General features: G+C 51.8%; 3 protein-coding genes across 4 annotated transcripts; 2 read left to right on the top strand and 1 right to left on the bottom strand.

Annotated features, from left to right (window-relative positions):
* The first annotated feature begins 420 nt into the window (after positions 1–420).
* On the top strand, positions 421–1,023 carry LOC136507693 (ethylene-responsive transcription factor ERF096-like). The gene has a single exon (XM_066502341.1). The coding sequence runs from the start codon at positions 499–501 to the stop codon at positions 889–891; it is 393 nt and encodes a 130-aa protein (XP_066358438.1). The 5' UTR covers positions 421–498; the 3' UTR covers positions 892–1,023.
* A 2,770-nt stretch (positions 1,024–3,793) lies between these two features.
* On the bottom strand, positions 3,794–9,246 carry LOC136507681 (proteasome subunit alpha type-5-like). 2 transcript variants are annotated; one of them, XM_066502335.1, is made up of 9 exons: positions 9,081–9,245; positions 8,876–8,957; positions 7,759–7,839; positions 7,199–7,312; positions 7,017–7,118; positions 6,353–6,411; positions 4,727–4,829; positions 4,300–4,365; positions 3,794–4,218 (listed from the first exon to the last, which is right to left on the bottom strand). In XM_066502335.1, the coding sequence occupies exons 1-9, from the start codon at positions 9,092–9,094 to the stop codon at positions 4,126–4,128; spliced, it is 714 nt and encodes a 237-aa protein (XP_066358432.1). In that variant the 5' UTR covers positions 9,095–9,245; the 3' UTR covers positions 3,794–4,125. The 2 variants fall into 2 exon arrangements, with proteins under 2 accessions (XP_066358432.1, XP_066358435.1); XM_066502338.1 differs by lacking the exon at positions 7,017–7,118 and having other exon boundaries at positions 9,081–9,246.
* A 4,530-nt stretch (positions 9,247–13,776) lies between these two features.
* LOC136552875 (uncharacterized) lies at positions 13,777–14,340 on the top strand. Its single transcript, XM_066544449.1, has one exon. The coding sequence runs from the start codon at positions 13,777–13,779 to the stop codon at positions 14,338–14,340; it is 564 nt and encodes a 187-aa protein (XP_066400546.1).
* Positions 14,341–19,156: the final 4,816 nt, after the last annotated feature.

Raw genomic sequence — 19,156 nt, 5'->3', positions numbered from 1 at the left:
GCAAAGAAAAATTTGGCCCAAGACAGCAGCCGCCGGAGCGACCTCCACATCTTCACTGCTGTCGGGATCAAATAAATATAAATGTCCGTCTAACGGCATTTCACTAGCTTGAGAATGAACGAAGAATCGTCAGATATTCAGATCAGACTAAAAAAAAGAGAGCGAGGCCGATATGATCGTCGATCGTACGACCAGACCCACCGGAGACGGTCAGAAAAGCGTACTCGAGCTGGTGAAGGCGGCCGGCCCGGGAACAAATAGGAGTAAAAGGGAAAGCGTATACATACGACGTACGGCTAGTAGCTGCTTGCAATGCAATACACCGTAACCGTATAGTATGCCGCTCACCGTGTATAAATAGCAGCCGTGCACCAGAATCCCAGGAACATCCCATATCCATCTACAGTGCTATCTACTCTAGCTAGTAGTCTATTGCTCGCTGCTAGGAACGAACTGAGCTAGCTATAGCAGAATCAAGCTGTGTGAAGTGAACAATTAATGGAGGATGACAAGAAGGAGGGCAAGTACCGCGGCGTGCGGAAGCGGCCGTGGGGCAAGTTCGCCGCGGAGATCCGGGACCCCGAGCGCGGTGGCTCCCGCGTCTGGCTCGGCACCTTCGACACCGCCGAGGAGGCCGCCAGGGCCTATGACCGCGCCGCATTCGCCATGAAGGGAGCCACGGCCGTGCTCAACTTCCCCAGCGGAGGAGGAGGGGCTGCCGGTGGCCGGACCAGCGGCGGCGGCGGCTCCTCGTCCACCACGTCGGCTCCGGCCAGGGGGACGAGCAGGACGACCCGGGTTCCTGACTCGGAGAAGGTGGAGCTGGAGTGCCTCGACGACAGGGTCTTGGAGGAGCTGCTCGCGGAGGACAAGTACAACAAAAAACACTGATCATCGTACGTGATCGATGATACTACGTACAACAATATGGTAGCTACCGCTACACTGCTCTTCTCGCTAGCTGTTTCCAGTAAAGGAGACAACAATTAAGTTATACTATATACTAGCTCATTAATAATTAAGAATACCACCAGTACCCTCTCCTGTTCATTTCGGTGCATGGGATATATATATATATATATATATATATATATATATATATATATATAGAACTACAATTACGCGGCTGGTCATATAATAACTTATTCTGTTGTCACTTTGAGTTACGATAATTATCATGCTAATTTACTGATGCTAATCAACATAGTAATTACCATGCTAATCAAGGAGTTGCTATAATCTCATAAATTAACATGGTAATTATCGTAACTCAAAGTGGCTACAAAATAAGTTATTTTTGTAGCCAGTTATATAGTAGTGTATATATATATATATATATATATATATATATATATATATATATATATATATATATATATATATATATATATATATATATATATATATATATATATACACACACACACACACACACCTACTACTGGGCCATGACGTGCATGGACGCATACGTGTACACACTAAACAGCTTACACGTCATTGTTCCAGCAAGCTCGATCATGCAGCGTGCTCATCACACTCGTCACCACGAAGACGGAAGTGTGTGTGTGTGTATATATATGTATTGATATTATCGTAAATTAGTATATAAAATTATCGTAAATGGAGGTGGTTACGGAATAACTTATTTTGTAGCTGGCTACTGAATATACTCTCCTGGACCATGCATACATGCATTTGGTTCAGCGCCGGTTCGTTAGCACTTACATATATGCATATGCAGTATACAATAATGCTACTGCATTTACATAAATCTATATAAGATTATGCATATTTATTTAGTCAAATTCTCGAAAATCAAACATATATGCATATGTGATCATACATCCAAACTGTTATTTTTTTCAAAAACAATTATGGCCATATAGTCGTCCTCTCAGTGAAATATAATGTTCAAGCATGTTCTTGAAAAGATCTGGCTACATGGGAAATATATGTGTGTGTGTGTGTGTGTGTGTGTGTAGCTGAATGTTTGTGGAAGTCTCAAGAATTGGTTTTGTGACATCTGGTTGTTGTGCATGAAAAGAGTACTAACTGATGATGTATGGACGAGCCTACTTCTAAAACAATGATAAGGAGGAGAAAACGACATTGGGAATATTCTTATTCTAAGATCTAAGGTTTTTCTGCTTCACGCAATAAATATTTTGTTATATATATAGTTATTTATCTATGTGTTTTGCTCGAATGTCCTTTGAGAAGGCCTAGAAACATACCCTGCCAGGCTGCCAGGCTGCCACACTCCATATACCTAGGGTTTCGGCAAGAACGTGTAACAGTGGAGGCAATGTTCACAAAAAACATTAACACTAAACAATCTTTACCTAGTGTTTGCTAAACAATATTTCACCATATATTGCTCATGATAAACTTTCAACTGGGCACATATGATGGACGATCAAACGTGGCGACCATATATAAGTTGTTTGGAAAATACTTTGTTCTCTCTTTCGTACAGCGTACGTGTGTTCTTTTCTCATTGTTGATGATATATACCAAGGAATATAGAACATCAGACTCACACACGGCATATATACATCGGGTCAAAATAGAATCGAGGCTGGTCCGCTGGTGGTAGAAGCAATGTGGATTGTGGAGTCATTGCATTCTTAACTAGTCTAATTTGGGATCGAGCCGTAGCTCGAGTGATAACGCTGCATGTGGTGCAGCGGCCGGTCATGGGTTCGAGCTCTGCTCGACTCATGATCCCCATCGGGGGTTTTCCCCATATTTAACAGGTGCAGCCTCTCTCGCGTGGAGCTACAAAGGGATTGCAGCGCGCCGGTCGTCTACGGAGCCTTGGATGGTTTCAATGATTTCCTCAAGGACGCGATCTTGGAATCTAGGTGTAGTTGTAGGGTCTGTTTGTGTACTTGGGGTGTGAGTGAGGTGTGTGTGAGTGTGTGCGGTGTCGGTGTGTGTCTGTTCATAAACAAATACTACAGTTGTAGCTAGATAAGAGGCGCAAAAAAAAACTAGTCTAATTCGTTCATCAAGTTATGTTCCAACGCCATCTCTATAAGAGTTATCTATGTTATTATTATTTCTGGGCAGGCTTTTTAAGATAAGAATTTTATACAAGGCCAAAACATAAAATATGGAGAAACGATATGAACTTTTGGGACGGATTTTTTTTGCCAAAGATGGACCCAACACCTCAGTCCCCATCCACCGACAAATGCACCCTAGCTAGCTTTTTCACTCAACATCTCCACTAGGGCCTTGTTTAGATGCCATCCAAATTCTAAGTTTTTTTACTCTCTCTCCATCACATCAATTTTTAGCCGCTTGCATGGAGTATTAAATGTAGGTAAAAAAAATAACTAATTACACAGTTTAGTTGGAAATCAAGAGATGAATCTTTTGAGCCTAGTTGGTCCACGATTGGACAATATTTGCCAAATAAGACAAAAGTGGTACTATTTATCGGGTTAAAAAAAAATACAAAGTGAACAAGGCCTAGCAATCCATAGTCAAGGTTGATGGGACCAATGCTGATTCCCCACTGCGGAAACCCCTGCGCGACCTTCCTGGGCAACGAAAAGAGAGCGTCCACGTAAGCATCCTTCCCCGTACGCCAAGAGGAATCCGCGTTGTATGCCAAACCTGGGCACACCGCCACGCAGCGGCGGCACACGCCATACCACCCCGGGTCCATGCAATTTTATTCCCGCGCTCGTGGTCGCGGCCCACCTCTCTGGCCAGTAGCCTCGGCCGACTTAGGTTACCACGCTGGACGTGTATTTTTCATTCAAAAATAAACAACTAACGCATGAAAAAGCACAGGATACCACCGCTGCCATTTCACGCAGCACTGGAAATTCCAGGCTGCAATCACATCACAAGCATCAGCTAATTGCCAACATAACGGAAGCTGAAACGGTAAAAAAAAAGTGTGATTTCTTTCTGCCAGTACAAAGTTCTCAACGCTACATAAAACAGACAACTGAGCCGGCTGAGCTGTGAATCAAACTACCATCGACTGTCCTTGTGGAGTTAACAACAGAGTACGACGACAGCCATAATCAAGAACCAAGATGTCCACGCTTCGTACAAGGACCATCTATTACCGACTGATGACGTGAATAACAAGAGCTCAGAAGTGTTTCACAGCCTCGCGATGACGGCTTCGACCTCGGCAGGGGTGTAGAGGTGGTACTTGGGGGCAACCTTGGCTATATCAACGTTGTTTGGGGTCACCTGTTTAGAACGGGAAAATAAGATCACATATTGATGAATGGTTCGACAGAGCTGAGTATGGAGTGGTCTGTCATGCCCTACCTTCTCTTCCATAACCTGCTTCAGGATAGAAAGGGCTATGGTCTCTGCCTCCTCGAGGGTCAATTCCTGCATTAAGTCAGCAAGGCATAACTCTCGATTTTCTTTCATACGGGTAAGAGCCAACTCCATTTTTTTTCCGGATCTGCTCTCAACGCATATACATGTTTTTTACAGGACATAAAGGGCGCATTATCATCCCATTTTACATCCTTGTGGAATAGTGAAGCAAAATCTTGCAATGACGTAGCATATTAAAAGAATTGTAAGCAGCACTGCAACCGAGGTAACGCTCTCGGGCACTTCTTAACCAGATTGAGTTTATAAACACTTATCTGAGCTTTGATGTAACTAGGGTTCACAGTTAGCATACCTCTATGGAATTGTACAATTACTAGTTGATTAGTTTAACATTTATCTTGTATCATACCTTGTTGTACTGCTCCTGCAAGGAGCTATCAGCTCCCTCAGAGCCTGATCCAATTGCCTTTGCGTTGCATTGCCAATAAGTACCAGATGGGTCAGTGTAGTACCTGCAGCACACAAAAGGCAAACCATGAACTCTTAGAAGTACAGTGGCTGTGTATTTGATCATGACAAGGATTTGTCCAACATGGTGAAATAAATGATAACATGATTGCAGAATGAGCAGGACATAAAAAGGGCCCGTTCTAACTTCTAAGTGCCTAATCTCCACACAATATTCCATTAAGTAAACTATAAGCATCTGCCAGCATGTACACATGACACCCAATAAACTCATGTCTGAGAGTTGGCTAAACTTCCAGTGGTAAACAAAGAAATTTCCCCACAACTTATTGGAAGCAGGGAAAGAGTTACTTTTCTACTTATTATAATACAAATATGTACCAAATCATGAAATATGAAGCATGAGCACGCACGCACACGCACGCGCATACACACACAAAAAAAAGAACACAGAAAATTACTACCGAGGATCAAAGTTGACCTTTCTATACGGAGTATATACCTTAGGGTATCCATAGCGTTTAAGGCCTTCAAAGGCCTTAAGGGATCCACCTAACATAAGGTCTCACCCTGCTATGTATAAAGACCCTGTGTCTTAAGAGTGGATCCCACACAAGAAATAAAAAAAAATCTACCGCACACAAAGGAGGACGAGCGTGGAGTTTATGGGCCCATGGGTGATCGTGGGAGAGAGGAGAGAATCTAGGGAAAAATCGTGTTTTACTCCCTGAGGTCAGGTCTTTGGGCTAAGTCCGGTCCTCATGCTTTTGCTGCTAGGGTCGAGTATAAGACCAGCCTTGTAGGGTCTGTTTGGTTTGTTGGGCTACTGGAGCCTGGCCACAAATCCAAGCCTGGGCACCACCGGCCTGGTTTGCAGGAGCCTGGCTAAGAGCCCGAACAGGGAACCAAACAGGCCCAACATGTACTATGGAAGCCTGGCTGGGGGGTAATGCAGGGAACCAAACAGGCCCGTAGCGTATGAGGTCGACTCTAGGAAGCTTACGACCCCTGAATTCACAAACTACGGATGCCTTATGCATGTTATAAGTGAAGACCTTGCAGAATGGAAAGATAGCTCAACTATAAAGGCATGATTGGAAAATTCTTGGCTGCAGGTTCCATGGCTTTCTGTCTGGAATTCTACTTTTCTTATATATTTTCCCGGTCAAAGACAAATAATAGCTTTCTGTTTTATCATACTTTTACTAGAATTCTACTTTTCATGGGAGCTCAACAAACCATAAGTCTACACTCTACAGTAGACTCTATAGCAAAGAGACATCGACCACTTCATGCAAAATAGTGTTTACCATGCCAATCCAGAAAGAGCCAGCAAAAAACAATAAGAATGCATGATAGTACAATGATTGTACTGGAGTACAGCCCACTTTAGCATGACAGTCTAAAAAAGGGCAACATGATAGAAGCAATTACAATGCATGATAGTACAATCATTCTATACATAAGAAAAAAGAAGTAAAACAACACACTTTAAGGAAAAAAATGGATTCTAATGCCAGCAGTTGAAGAAAACCCAGTTCAGTGAGCTAAATGGATCAATACTTACAGGCTAGGTCCATTCTCATCATGTCCAGCAATTAGGAGAGAGACTCCAAATGGCCGTGACTGCACAAATAGATAAGTACATAAGGACTCCAACTCCATACAATAAATGAAGTGATTACAACTTTAAAACACTCATCTATGAGTTATTTTCATGGAAACATAAACTACAGGAAACTGGGTATATAAATGCTGCAAAGTTAACTAGTGGGTTGGCAACATCAAAATATAGTTGTTAAATGGGAATGTTTTTTGACCTTTTGTAACTGAACCTTATCAAAGTAACCATGGGTCAATCTTCATCATTAGACCCTTGTGGTAATATAATGCTCACAGATGAAAGAGCCAATGCAAGCAGTGTAGGTCTCGACTAACTATTCATCATCGTTTGTAAAGTTTGGTAGTATCTGATATCTCTTCTCAAAGTACTCATTATGGGAGTACTAACGCTAACTAGAACCCCTAAATGATCTGCTAGATTCTGTTTCCTCCACAGTAAAGAAAAAGTGAAATAAAATAAGCAGGCAACCATCAAACCACATTTAGAATGCAGCAAAACTAAGATATATGTGTAAACCCCTTCAAGAGGCGGAAATGAGGTAGTCTGCATCTAATTAGTCTTGTTTCTTTCGTCCTGGAGGTGGTATAATAACATAAATGAGGCTCACCATTGACTCTTCGTCACCTTCACCAAAGCGCAGAGCTAAGTCACAGATAGCCTGCGTCGAAGATTCTACGGTCATTGGCTCCCCGTACGAGAACCTATGATTCTAATTGTAAACATCGCAACTCAGATTAAGGGATCAAGCTTTATAACATGTATAAATATGTATATAACCCAAGAAAGTACCTGAGTTTCAACACGAGCATGCTCGACTAGTGTTCTAGCATCAGCAATAAGTCCACTCATGGCACAGCCTATGTGCTCATCAATTTCCATGATTTTTTCCACACTGCTTGGTTCCTATGACATCACAGAGCAAAGAAACATTGAATTCAATTACTAACAATTTAAACATGAAACAGAATATAACATGAAAACCAGAGGCTAACAGGAGCTGCTATATCCTCTGATAAAACTACTCCTGTTATCAAGCCACAAAATTGCATGAAGACAAGAGTTTAAAGCACTAAGATTCCATCAGCTGGATGACAATATATTGCGAAAAAAATTGCATAGAATGCAGGGCTGAACCAACAAGGTAACAACTGTGTGAAAGAGGAGCTACCTAAAGATAAACCTTGTATAAGAAGTCATGAGAATTCAATGATAGACCAAATAAGAGGATAATCATACAAACATAAGTTTGGCCAGCAAGCAATGTTCTCAATTTAATATCCTGATGTTTGTAGCTATATGATTAAGCACTACGACCAGTTAAGAAGAAGAAAAGGTGACTCAGTAAGTACCAGCAGCGGCGAGGTCACACGTTTCTCAACAGCGAGGACAACACCATCCTTTGTCTTCAACCCGATCGCAGTGGATCCCAACTGTAATAGCAAAAGAAACAGCAACATAAGCATCACTTCGTCACAAATACCCACATAAACCCGGCGACTAAAATCTTGCATTTTAGTCCAGGTGTTTGTTCTTGAGCTATTCTCTACTTAATGCCAATGACACACAACAACCTGCCTGTCAAGGGTTAAAAACTTTAAAAAAGAAAAACATGGCATCTCAGCTGAAATTGACACAGTAGTAGACTAACAAGACACAGAACCACAAAACCTTTTTACACAATAGCAACCTCAATTAGTAGGAGCGAGTGAGATACTCCAGACTTCATCATTATATAACACCCTAAATTCATAAATCCCAGCAATTCTGTTAGTCCTAAGAAACCCACTTACACCATTTCAGATTTGCACTCACACAACTGCTAACACCCAAATCTAGCCCCGCCCTCCAAACAAACACAACTGCTGATGACACACAACAAGCCTGCACAGCCACTTGGCATCTTGGCACCCTCACTGCTCAGATTCGATCGAGCACCTCGCCATCCAGCTACTACCAGTGTTCACCTAAACAGCGTTAAACAGTAAACCACGGACACCTATTCAGTTTAGGCCATAAATGGCCCTGTAAACAGTCTTGCCATATAAGAAATATTCCCTTTGTCCAAAATACTTGACATTCTAGGACATTTCAGGCAGATTAAAAGAGTGAAATTACCGCCGTCCGTCGATGCCCCTATTTAGGGGTTGTTCGATTTTTCAAGCGCTGCAGAGGAGGGTTGATTTAATGTACATGGGCCTCACTGGCTATCTAAGTGATACAGTGACACGTTGTGTTAGAATGTCAAGTTTTTTGGGACAGAGGTACTATCGACAATGTCCATCATTTGTCATCTGAGAACTTCATATGTCATTTGTCATGTGGGAACTATCAATAATTCTCTAGTTGCTACAATACTTAATTTCACCTTTTTATTATAGACACTCGCTAAACAATGGGTGAGCTACTGTTTAGCGTTTAGGCTGACACTCGCTACGACCCCAAACAGAGACGCAAGAGAAATCTCACCTTGATGGCCTCGATGGCGTACTCGACCTGGAACAGCCGCCCCTCCGGCGAGAAGGTGTTCACCCCGCGGTCGTACTCCGTCCTGCAAGAACCCAACACGAGAGAAATCTCAGCCGCATCAGACACCAGACGCGCCGCCGGATAATCGAATCGGAGGGTAGGGTTTAGAGAAGCGAAAAAACAGAACACCACAGGGATCGGGTACCTCGTGAGAAACATTCTGTCGGCGACGGCGGCGGATGCGGGATGGAGCAAGAACTCGGCGTCGGCGCCTCCCCCTCGCCCTCTCTCTCTCGCTCGCTCGCTCGCTTCCCTCTCGCAGCCTCGCTTTTGATGGCTTCTGTTCTGAGCTTCTTGCGAACGAAGTTGAAAGAGAGCCGAGATGACGGCGAGATGTTAACGGAGACGGCGCGTCGTGAAACTTACAGGCGGGTCCCATGTGCCAGGCAGACGGTCCCAGCCGCGGGGAGGAGTTGGGCCGTGACAGAACATGGAAAGCGTGGATGGGCCGAGCAGGTGGACCGCGGATCATGCCGTCCGACATCCCTGCATCCGCGCAGTTCAGTTTCACCGTATCACGCACAACTAGGGGGCACAACCGACTTGTACTCGAAGAGTTGAGGCATAAAAAAAAATAGGAGGCACAACCTGCGTCGTTCTTTGACAGCTGTATATGTATCCCTGCGCCGACGCGCGTAACGTCTTGTTTAGTTCTGTCGGATACCGTGAGAAGGGGTACCCTAAGCAAGACCCAAAAAACGACTGCGTAGACTTCGTAAAAATCGAAACCACCTAAACACCGCTGGCCTCGGCCGATTCTCCGACTCGCCCGAGGCCCCCTCACCGCTGGCCTCGGCCGATTCTCCGACTCGCCCGAGGCCCCCTCACTACTGACCTCGAGCGACTCCCCGCCAAAGGCCTCGGCCGGGCCACTGACCCTCCGTCTCGCGCGAGGCAGGCTCGGCAGCACTCCGCTGCCTCTTCCTTCTCCCGTCCCTCTGACAGAACGTCGTGTCGCATTAACTCAGCCAACTGCTGCCCCTGACATCGGCCGCATGCTCGGCACAGTACAGCGGAATGACCGACGGGACAGGAGGCAGGACGGGGCAGGGGTTATCCGCCACTGTGCTAACCACCATGCATATGGTTGACACCCATGCCTCACTGAGCTGCCAACTCCTGCTCCAAGGACAACGCAGCATGGGGAGCCACGTCTGGGCTACTGTGGCCTCGGAATCAGTACCCAGGACCAATAATTTCCTCCAAGGCCTCGACAGTTTGCTTCAGGTGCTCGGCAGCCTGAGGACCCACGTCCGCCGGGGCCCCCCGCGATGGCTTGGCCTCGGCACCTACAGAGCCACAGCTCCCCACGACGTCATCACACGATGACCTGCACGTCGCCCGGACTAGGCAGGGGTTACCCGCCACTATACTAACCACCATACACATGGTAGACACCCATGCCTCACTGTGCTGCCAACTCCTGCTCCGAAGACAACGCAGCGTGGGGAGCCACGTCTGGGCTACTGTAGCCTCAGAATCAGTACCCAGGTCCAATAACTCCCCAAGGCCTCGGCAGTTTGCTTCAGGGGCTCGGCAGCCTGAGGATCCATGTCCGCCGAGCCCCCCACGATGGCTCGGCCTCGGCATCTGCGGGGCCGCTGCTCCCTACGACGTCATTGCACGGTGACCAACACGTCGCCCGCCATGTCCTGCATCAGGCTGTACTGGAGCCCCACGACGCACAAAATCGAGTATGACCGGCGCGTCACTTCTGCACGACAAGGACGGGGCTACTCCATCGACCATACCACAACAGTGGCCGGCTACAGGGCTCGGACACGCCACCCCATTTACAGAAGCGCTATTAGCAATCTATGTACGGTCCCAGGTCTCCCTTAGAGTATAAAAGGAGGGACCGGGGCCATTTCTAGGGGCGATCGAAAGAGAGACGAACACACCGCTAGAACTACGCACTCCTACGCTGCTTGGGAACAACGCCTCAAGTAGCCCGCATCACCCACGCCGAGACCTGGGACTAGCTCCCTCTCTCACCTAGTTTGTAACCCCCTACTACGAGCACTCCGGTGCAAGGAATACAAGATCGATCTCTCGGACTGGACGTAGGGCCTCGATGGCCTGAACCAGTATAAACCTTATGTCTCTTTGCATCACCATCCGGGATTAGGGGCACGCAGCACAAATTCACTCGTTGGTTGAGGGACCCCTGGTTCCAAAGCACCGACAGTTGGCGCGCCAGGTAGGGGTCCTGCGTGTCGGCTTCATCATCCTAGCAAGTTCCGGATGGCAGCCCCCGTACGACCATTGCGTCTCGGCACCGTAGTTTGGTTCGGAAGCCTAGAGTTTATGTCTCTAGGGCATGAGTACGACATGGTGCTCCTCGCCCCTCGAGCCCCACCGTTCGACGATGAAGTCACGCCCCGGTAGCCCAGGCGCAGGCGGCGCCCGGGCAGCCGCTCTCGCCATGCTCGCCAGGCACGACGCGAGCAAGGCCACCCCGACGCTACGCGAACCCAGGGCGGCACGCCACTCCCCGCCGATACCCTACGACCAGCTGTTGGTACGGGGTCCCTGGCTGGGGACCTATCTGGCCTGAGCATGGACGAAGGAAATCGCCGGCGGCTTGCAGCGATGCCCAGCCGTCTAGCTCCGCTCCACCACTCCCTGAAGAGCCGACCCCGGCGGGGCAGAATATGGAGACGGCACCGTCGCCATCCCCCTTTGGGTTGAGAAATGCCGCCGCCTCTTACGCCTACGCTTACGCTGCCACTCACGAGCACCCCTCGGAACGCCGCCAGCGCTTCGCTCTCGACCTGAGCATCCGCTCCGACTCCTCAGATGAGGACGAGGCATGGCCCGGGGTGGATTTCTCCGAACTCCACAACCCTGGGGCTTTGCACCAATTCTTGGCTGCAAGCGACTACTGCCTCGGCTACTCCGACTCCGACGACGAAGGGACTTACGATCCATCTTGTGAGTGCTTCCACGTCGGGCTCGGGATGCCAAGGGCAGGCGAAGAGGACGAGAGGACAGGCAACCATTCCCCGCCCCGGGCGGGGGCGGGCGACGCCACACCTCCGCGTCTCGAACCCCCGGCAGCACGGAACGAGAATCCCATTCGCGGGGGACATCGACGCCCAGACCTGGAGCAGCTCCGCGAGCTTCAAGCCAAGGTCGAACAAGACCGACTCCTTCTGCAACAGCTTCGGAACACTCTTGAGCAGGAGCAGCAAGGGCGTGGTGAGGGCGGAGGAGCCCGAGGGAGGGCCCGCGACGTCCATCACCGCATCAACGACAACGAGGGGGGAGAGCCACCCCCAATCTTTGATCGCGCTAGCCAGAATGTCGCAGCGGCTGCGATGCTGGTCCGAGCGATGCCCGAGCCCTCCACCACCGAGGGGCGACGGGTCCGCGGAGAGCTCCGCGACCTCCTCGAGACCGCAGCGGTGCAGCAGGCCGAAAGTTCCGCCTCCCGCCGGCGCGGAGGCACTTCAGAGCAGCCCGCAGTGCAACCTCGCCGGGGCCAGGATGCCTCGGTCCGCCCCGAGGCCGCTCGCACGCCGACGGTCAACAGGGCCCCCTCGGTACGCGATCGACCTAGAGACCAACGCGAGGCACGGGGCGACCACGAAGTAGTTGGCAGGCGACGGCGCCACGACAACGGAGCCGCCCGGGGCTACCACCCGCACCGAGGCGGTCGCTACGACAGCGGTGAGGACCGCAGTCCTTCCCCTGAGCCGCCAGGCCCTCGGGTCTTCAGCAGGGCCATCCGCGCGGCTCCTTTCCCCGCCCGGTTCCGACAACCGGCCAATCTCGCGAAGTACAGCGGCAAGACCAACCCGGAGCTCTGGCTCGCCGATTACCCCCTGGCCTGCCAGCTAGGTGGCGCGGACGATGACCTGCTCATCATCCGCAATCTCCCTCTGCTCTTGTCGGACTCGGCATGAGCCTGGCTCGAGCATCTCCCTCCCTCGCAAATCCACGACTGGCGCGACTTAGTTAGGATCTTCGTCGGGAACTTCCAGGGCACTTACGTGCGCCCCGGGAATTCCTGGGATCTTAAGAGCTGCCGCCAGAAGCCGGACGAGTCTCTCCGAGACTTCATTCGGCGCTTCTCCAAACAGTGCACCGAGCTACCCAGCGTCGGCGACTCGGAGATCGTCCAGGCTTTCCTCTCCGGCACCACTTGTCGGGACTTGGTCCGAGAGTTAGGACGCAACGTCCCGCGCTCTGCTGCCGCGCTCCTTGACATCGCCACCAGCTTCGCCTCAGGGGAAGAGGCTGTCGGAGCCATCTTCCCCGACGCCGATTGCAAGGGTAAGCGGAGGGAAGAGGCCCCCGTGGCCTCAGCCTCCCACCTCCCAAAGAAAAAGAAGAAGGGTCGCCCAGGGAAGCAGGAGGTCCTCGAGGCCATCCATGTCGCCACAACAGATCGCAGGAATCCCCGAGGCCCCCGTGGCCCCAGGCTATTCGACGACATGCTAAGAAGCCCTACCCTTACCATCAAGGTCCGATGAAGCATGCTCTCGAGGATTGCACCATGCTGCGGCGCTACTACGCCAGGCTCGGGCTCCCCGACGATGACGCCAAGCAGAAGGGCGCCGGCGGTCGGAACAAGGACAAGGACGATGGGTTCCCTCGAGGTACGCAACGCTTTTATGATCTTCGGTGGGCCCTCGGCATGCCTTACGGTGCGGCAGCGCAAGAGGGAACGCCGAGAAGTCTTCTCGGTCAAGGTGGCCACCCCCCAGTACCTCGACTGGTCCCAAGAGGCGATCACCTTCGATCGAGGTGACCACCCCGACCGTATTCCGAATCCCGGGCAGTACCCGCTGGTCGTCGACCCGATCATCGGCAACACCCGACTCTCCAAGGTGTTGATGGACGGAGGCAGCGGCCTCAACATCCTCTACGCCAACACCCTGGAGCTCTTAGAGATCGACCGATCGAGGCTACGAGGTGACGTTGCACCCTTCCACGGCATCGTGCCGGGGAGGCGCACGCAACCCCTCGGGCGCATCGACCTTCCTGTCTGCTTCGGCACCCCTTCCAACTACCGCAAGGAAGTCCTCACCTTCGAAGTAGTCGGGTTTGGGGGAGCCTACCACGCCATCCTGGGGCGACCATGCTACGCCAAGTTCATGGTAGTGCCCAACTATACCTACCTCAAGCTCAAGATGCCAGGCCCTAATGGTGTCATCACAATCGAATCCACGTACGAACATGCATACGACTGCGACGTCGAGTGCATCGAGTACGCCGAGGCCCTTGCGGAGGCCGAGACCCTCATCGCCCACCTAGACCAGCTCAGTGGCGAGGTGCCTGACTCCAAGCGTCGCGCGGGGGTGTTCGAGCCCGCTGAAACCATCAAACTCATCCTAGTCGACCCCGCATGCCCCAACGACCGGGCGCTGAAAATCAGCGCCACCCTCGACATCAAATAGGAAGCCGTGCTCATCGACTTTCTCCGTGCGAACGCCGACATTTTCGCATGGAGTCCCTCAGACATGCCAGGCATACCGAGGGAAGTCGCCGAGCACGCCCTGGACATCCGGGCTGGATCTAGACCGGCGAGGCAACGCCTGCGGCGCTTCGACGAAGAAAAACGCAGGGCCATCGGGGAGAAGGTACAGAAGCTCTTAGCGGCCGGGTTCATCAAGGAAGTATCCCACCCAGAGTGGTTGGCTAACCCCGTTTTAGTCAAGAAGAAAAATGGGAAGTGGAGGATGTGTGTAGACTACACCGGTCTGAATAAAGCCTGTCCAAAGGTCCCCTTCCCATTACCTCGAATCGATCAAATCGTTGATTCCACCGCAGGGTGCGAGACCCTGTCTTTCCTCGATGCGTACTCCGGATACCATCAGATCAAGATGAAAGAGTCCGACCAGCTCGCGACTTCCTTCATCACACCGTTTGGCATGTACTGCTACGTGACGATGCCCTTCGGCCTCAGAAACGCAGGTGCCACGTACCAGCGGTGCATGACCCAGGTCTTTGGCGACAACATTGGGTAGACCGTCGAGGCCTACGTAGACGACATCGTGGTCAAAACCAGAAAGGCCGAAAATCTCGTGAATGACTTAAGGGTGACCTTCAAATGCCTTAGAGAGAAGGGCATCAAGCTCAACCCCGAGAAGTGCGTGTTCGGGGTCCCCCGAGGCATGCTCTTGGGATTCATAGTCTCGGAACGCGGCATTGAGGCCAACCCAGAGAAGGTCTCAGCTATAACCAGCATGGGACCAATCAGAGACCTCAAGGGAGTACAGAGGGTCATGGGATGCCTTGCGGCCCTAAGTCGCTTCATCTCGCGCCTCGGCGAAAAAGGCCTGCCCCTGTACCGCCTCTTGAGAAAGTCCGAGCGCTTTTCTTGGACCGCCGAGGCCGAGGAAGCCCTCGCCAGGCTCAAAGCACTGCTGACCAACCCCCCCGTCCTAGTACCGCCCACCGAGGGCGAGCACCTCTTGCTCTACGTCACCGCGACAACCCAAGTGGTCAGCACGGCCGTAGTAGTCGAGAGGCAGGAGAAGGGACATGCTCTACCCGTCCAACGACCTGTTTACTTCATCAGCGAAGTGCTCTCCGAAACTAAGACGCGTTACCCCCACATCCAGAAGCTGGTTTACACCGTAGTCTTGGCTCGACGCAAGCTGCGTCACTACTTCGAGTCCCACCCAGTGACTGTGGTGTCGTCTTTTCCTCTGGGAGAGATAATCCAAAACCGGGAGGCCTCGGGTAGAGTAGCCAAGTGGGCTGTCGAACTCATGGGGGAAACTTTGTCCTTCGCGCCTCGGAAAGCGATCAAATCACAGGTCCTATCCGACTTTGTAGCCGAATGGACCGACACACAGCTGCCACCCGTTCAGATCCAATCAGAATGCTGGACCATGTACTTCGACGGGTCCCTGATGAAGACTGGGGCTGGCGCGGGCCTGCTCCTGGTCTCGCCCCTCGGAGTACACATGCGCTACATGATCTGGCTTCACTTCGCCGCCTCCAACAATGTCGCCAAATACGAGGCCCTCATCAACGGCCTGCAAGTCGCCATCGAACTTGGAGTACGACGTCTCGACGTACGGGGTGATTCGTAGCTCGTCGTCGATCAGGTGATGAAAGAGTCAAGCTGCCATGACCCCAAAATGAAGGCGTACTGCGCGATGGTACGTCGCCTGGAGAACAAGTTCGACGGTCTCGAACTCAACCACGTTGCACGAAAGTTCAACGAGGCCGCGGACGAACTAGCAAAGATGGCGTCTGCACGGACCCCGGTCCCCCCGAACGTCTTCGCCAGAGACCTCCACAAGCCATCCGTCGACTACGCCTCAGCGATGGAAGGGGGCCCATCGGCCGAGCCCACCACAGGGCCCGAGGCCCCCTCTGCCACCGAGACCTCGCCCGCCGAGCCCGAGGCCATGGCGATTGACGTAGAGCCTCCCAAGGCCGACCAAGGAACGGACTGGCGAGTCCCTTTCCTTGATCACCTCGTTCGAGGAGAACTACTTGCTGACAGAACCGAAGCCCGACGGCTTGCGCGATGCGCCAAGACTTACGCCCTCTGCGACGACGAGTTGTATAGGCGTAGCCCATCTGGTGTTCTCCAACGATGCATCACCACCGAGGCTGGCCAATCCTTACTTTGGGACTTACACGCGGGAGTCTGTGGGCACCACGCGGCGCCTCGGGCGCTCGTAGGTAACGCCTTCCGCCAAGGTTTCTATTGGCCAACAGCGGTGGCCGACGCTACGAAGCTAGTACGCTCCTGCGAGGGATGCCAGTACTACGCTCGACAGACGCACCTTCCGGCCCAAGCCCTCCAAACCATCCCCATCACATGGCCATTCGCTGTGTGGGGGCTGGACATGGTTGGGCCTCTGTAGAAGGCATCCGGGGGCCATACCCATCTGCTGGTAGCTATCGACAAATTCTCCAAATGGATCGAGGCTCGTCCGATCGCTCAGATCAAATCCGAGCAAGCGGTGCTGTTCTTTACCGATATCATCCACAGGTTCGGGGTTCCTAACACCATCATCACTGACAATGGGACACAATTCACCGGACGCAAGTTCCTAACATTCTGCGACGACCACCACATCCGGGTGGCTTGGTCGGCCGTAGGGCACCCAAGGACGAATGGCCAAGTAGAGCGTGCCAACGGCATGATCCTACAAGGCCTTAAGCCAAGAATATTCAACCAATTGAAGAAGTTTGACAAGAAATGGCTTGCCGAACTCCCGTCAGTCATCTGGAGCCTAAGAAATACCCCGAGCCGAGCCACGGGATTCACACCATTCTTCCTGGTCTATGGAGCCGAGGCCATCCTCCCCACTGACTTAGAATACGGTTCCCCGAGGCTACAGGCGTACAACGAGCAAAGCAACCGCACTGCCCGCGAAGACGCCCTCGACCAACTGGAGGAAGCCCGAGACGTCGCGCTGCTGCACTCAGCCAGGTACCAGCAAGCCCTACGGCGCTACCAAGCCCGGCGCGTTCAAAGCCGAGACCTAAAGGTGGGCGACCTGGTGCTGAGACGGAGGCAGAGCAACAAGGGCCGCCACAAGCTGACCCCATCCTGGGAAGGGCCGTACATCGTCGCTCAAGTGCTGAAGCCCGGGACCTACAAGTTGGCCAACGAGAAGGGCGAAATCTTCACAAACGCTTGGAACATAGAACAGCTACGTCGTTTCTACCCTTAAATTTCCAAACGTTGTTTACATTGTTTCTCGAAATACAATAAAGAAGCGTTCTTAGTTGTTATAATCTTTTGAGGAACCCCCCCCCCCTTATAGACAAGTCGATTGTATAGAACCTAAGGACCGTACGATCGTCTCAAAGGCGAAAAGGCCGGCCGAACCGTGAGAACGGCCTACGCCTCCGGGCTACAGTAGCTCCCTCACCACCTTTTCACCCAAAGGACAGCGTAGGCTCCGAGGAAGTTCTATGCAGAGAGCGGGGCTCGATGTCACAATAGCGCTATAAGGGAGACTCGGCTCTGCCTCTGCAGAGTCGAGCCTCCCTCGGGGGCTAAAAAGGGGAAACCCCCTAAGTCCCGAAACCCCCTAAGTCTCGAACACCGTTTGTTAATGGTCTTTCAAAAAATTTCTATGCCAAACTCTCTCGTGCTCCGACGGGACCTTCACAAGAAACCCAAAAGACCAAAAGTTTGTCTAGAGGCCAAAGGGCCGGTCGAGTCGTGAGAACGGCCTACGCCTCTAGGCTACGGCAGCTCCCTCACCACCCTTCGTCGAAGGACGGCTTAAGTCCCGAGGGATTTCTTTGCGGGTTCCTAAGATCGAGACAGAGGGCATAGGCTTGGAAGTAGAACAGAAAACGGTTAAAAGACGCACATACGCAAATACTTTAAAAGGCCTCAACAGCCACAAAAACGTCACGATACAGCAACTAACTCAATCCGGTTACATGGCCCCTTTTGGCCCAGGTCAAAGCTCAAGGATCGGTGGCCGGCGCGGGAGGGACCACCTCTTCTTCAAATAGACCAGCCAGCGCCGTGCCAGGTGCCTCGGCCACCTCCAACAGCTTCACGACCTCCGCATCAGCCTCCTCGTCATCTTCTGGCAACACATAGCCGTCGCTGACAGCCTCGAGGTTGATGGCGTAGTGCGAAGAGACGACGGCCAGGGCGCGCTTGACACCCATGTGCAACGCCCCCCAGAGCCTCTCGTGGACGCGGCCGCTCAACGCAATCAGGCGGCTCCCAAGGGAGCTGGCTGATTGGACCTCCTCGACGTCCAGGGCCTCGCAGGCGGTACGGACAGCGCTACGTAACGCCTCGTGCTCCCGGACCTCAGCATCCAGCACCGCTTGCGCTGCGACGGAGGCCTCAGCCGCCTGGGAAGCTTCTTTTTTCAGATCTACGTCGCAACGAGGGGTCAGGAGTCAAACGCGAACCGGAACAAATGGAACAAGGAACACGGTTCAGCGGAACTTACCCTCGGCCTTGTTCTTCCAGGCTAGGACCTCGACCCGAGAGGCCTCGGCCGCCTTGGTAACCTCTGCCAAGGCGACTCTCGTCGCCTGATGCTCGCTCTGCTCCGCACCCAGCTGCCCGGCTGTGGCCTTCGCAGAGGCCGTCGCTTCTTGGGCCCGAGACCTGAAGGAGTCTCGCTCCTCCTCCAGTTCCTTGATCTTCGCCACCAAGGGGGCAGCCTACCCCTTAGCCGTGACCAACTCGGCCTGAAGGTCAGCACAACGAAGGCGGAGGTCCTCCACTTCCGCACTCCGCGCTGACAAAAGCCCCTGGGCGTC

This window comes from Miscanthus floridulus, chromosome 1 (assembly GCF_019320115.1).
Source record: "Miscanthus floridulus cultivar M001 chromosome 1, ASM1932011v1, whole genome shotgun sequence".
In the NCBI taxonomy this organism is placed as follows: Eukaryota; Viridiplantae; Streptophyta; class Magnoliopsida; order Poales; family Poaceae; genus Miscanthus; species Miscanthus floridulus.
Note: the sequence above shows the minus strand (reverse complement) of the source record. Positions and strands in the feature narration are given on the sequence as shown.

What these genes read in the sequence shown, in the direction of transcription:
- LOC136507681 (XM_066502335.1), bottom strand. An exon ending in GTGTGACCTCGCCGCTGCTG is followed by an intron (nt 7,313 to 7,758) that starts GTACTTACTGAG and finishes GTGATGTCATAG; the next exon opens with GAACCAAGCAGTGTGGAAAA. An exon ending in GATGAGAATGGACCTAGCCT is followed by an intron (nt 4,830 to 6,352) that starts GTAAGTATTGAT and finishes TGTGTGCTGCAG; the next exon opens with GTACTACACTGACCCATCTG.
- LOC136552875 (XM_066544449.1), top strand. Translation starts at nt 13,777, where the DNA reads ATGGACGGAGGCAGCGGCCTCAACATCCTCTACGCCAACACCCTGGAG.
- LOC136507693 (XM_066502341.1), top strand. Translation starts at nt 499, where the DNA reads ATGGAGGATGACAAGAAGGAGGGCAAGTACCGCGGCGTGCGGAAGCGG.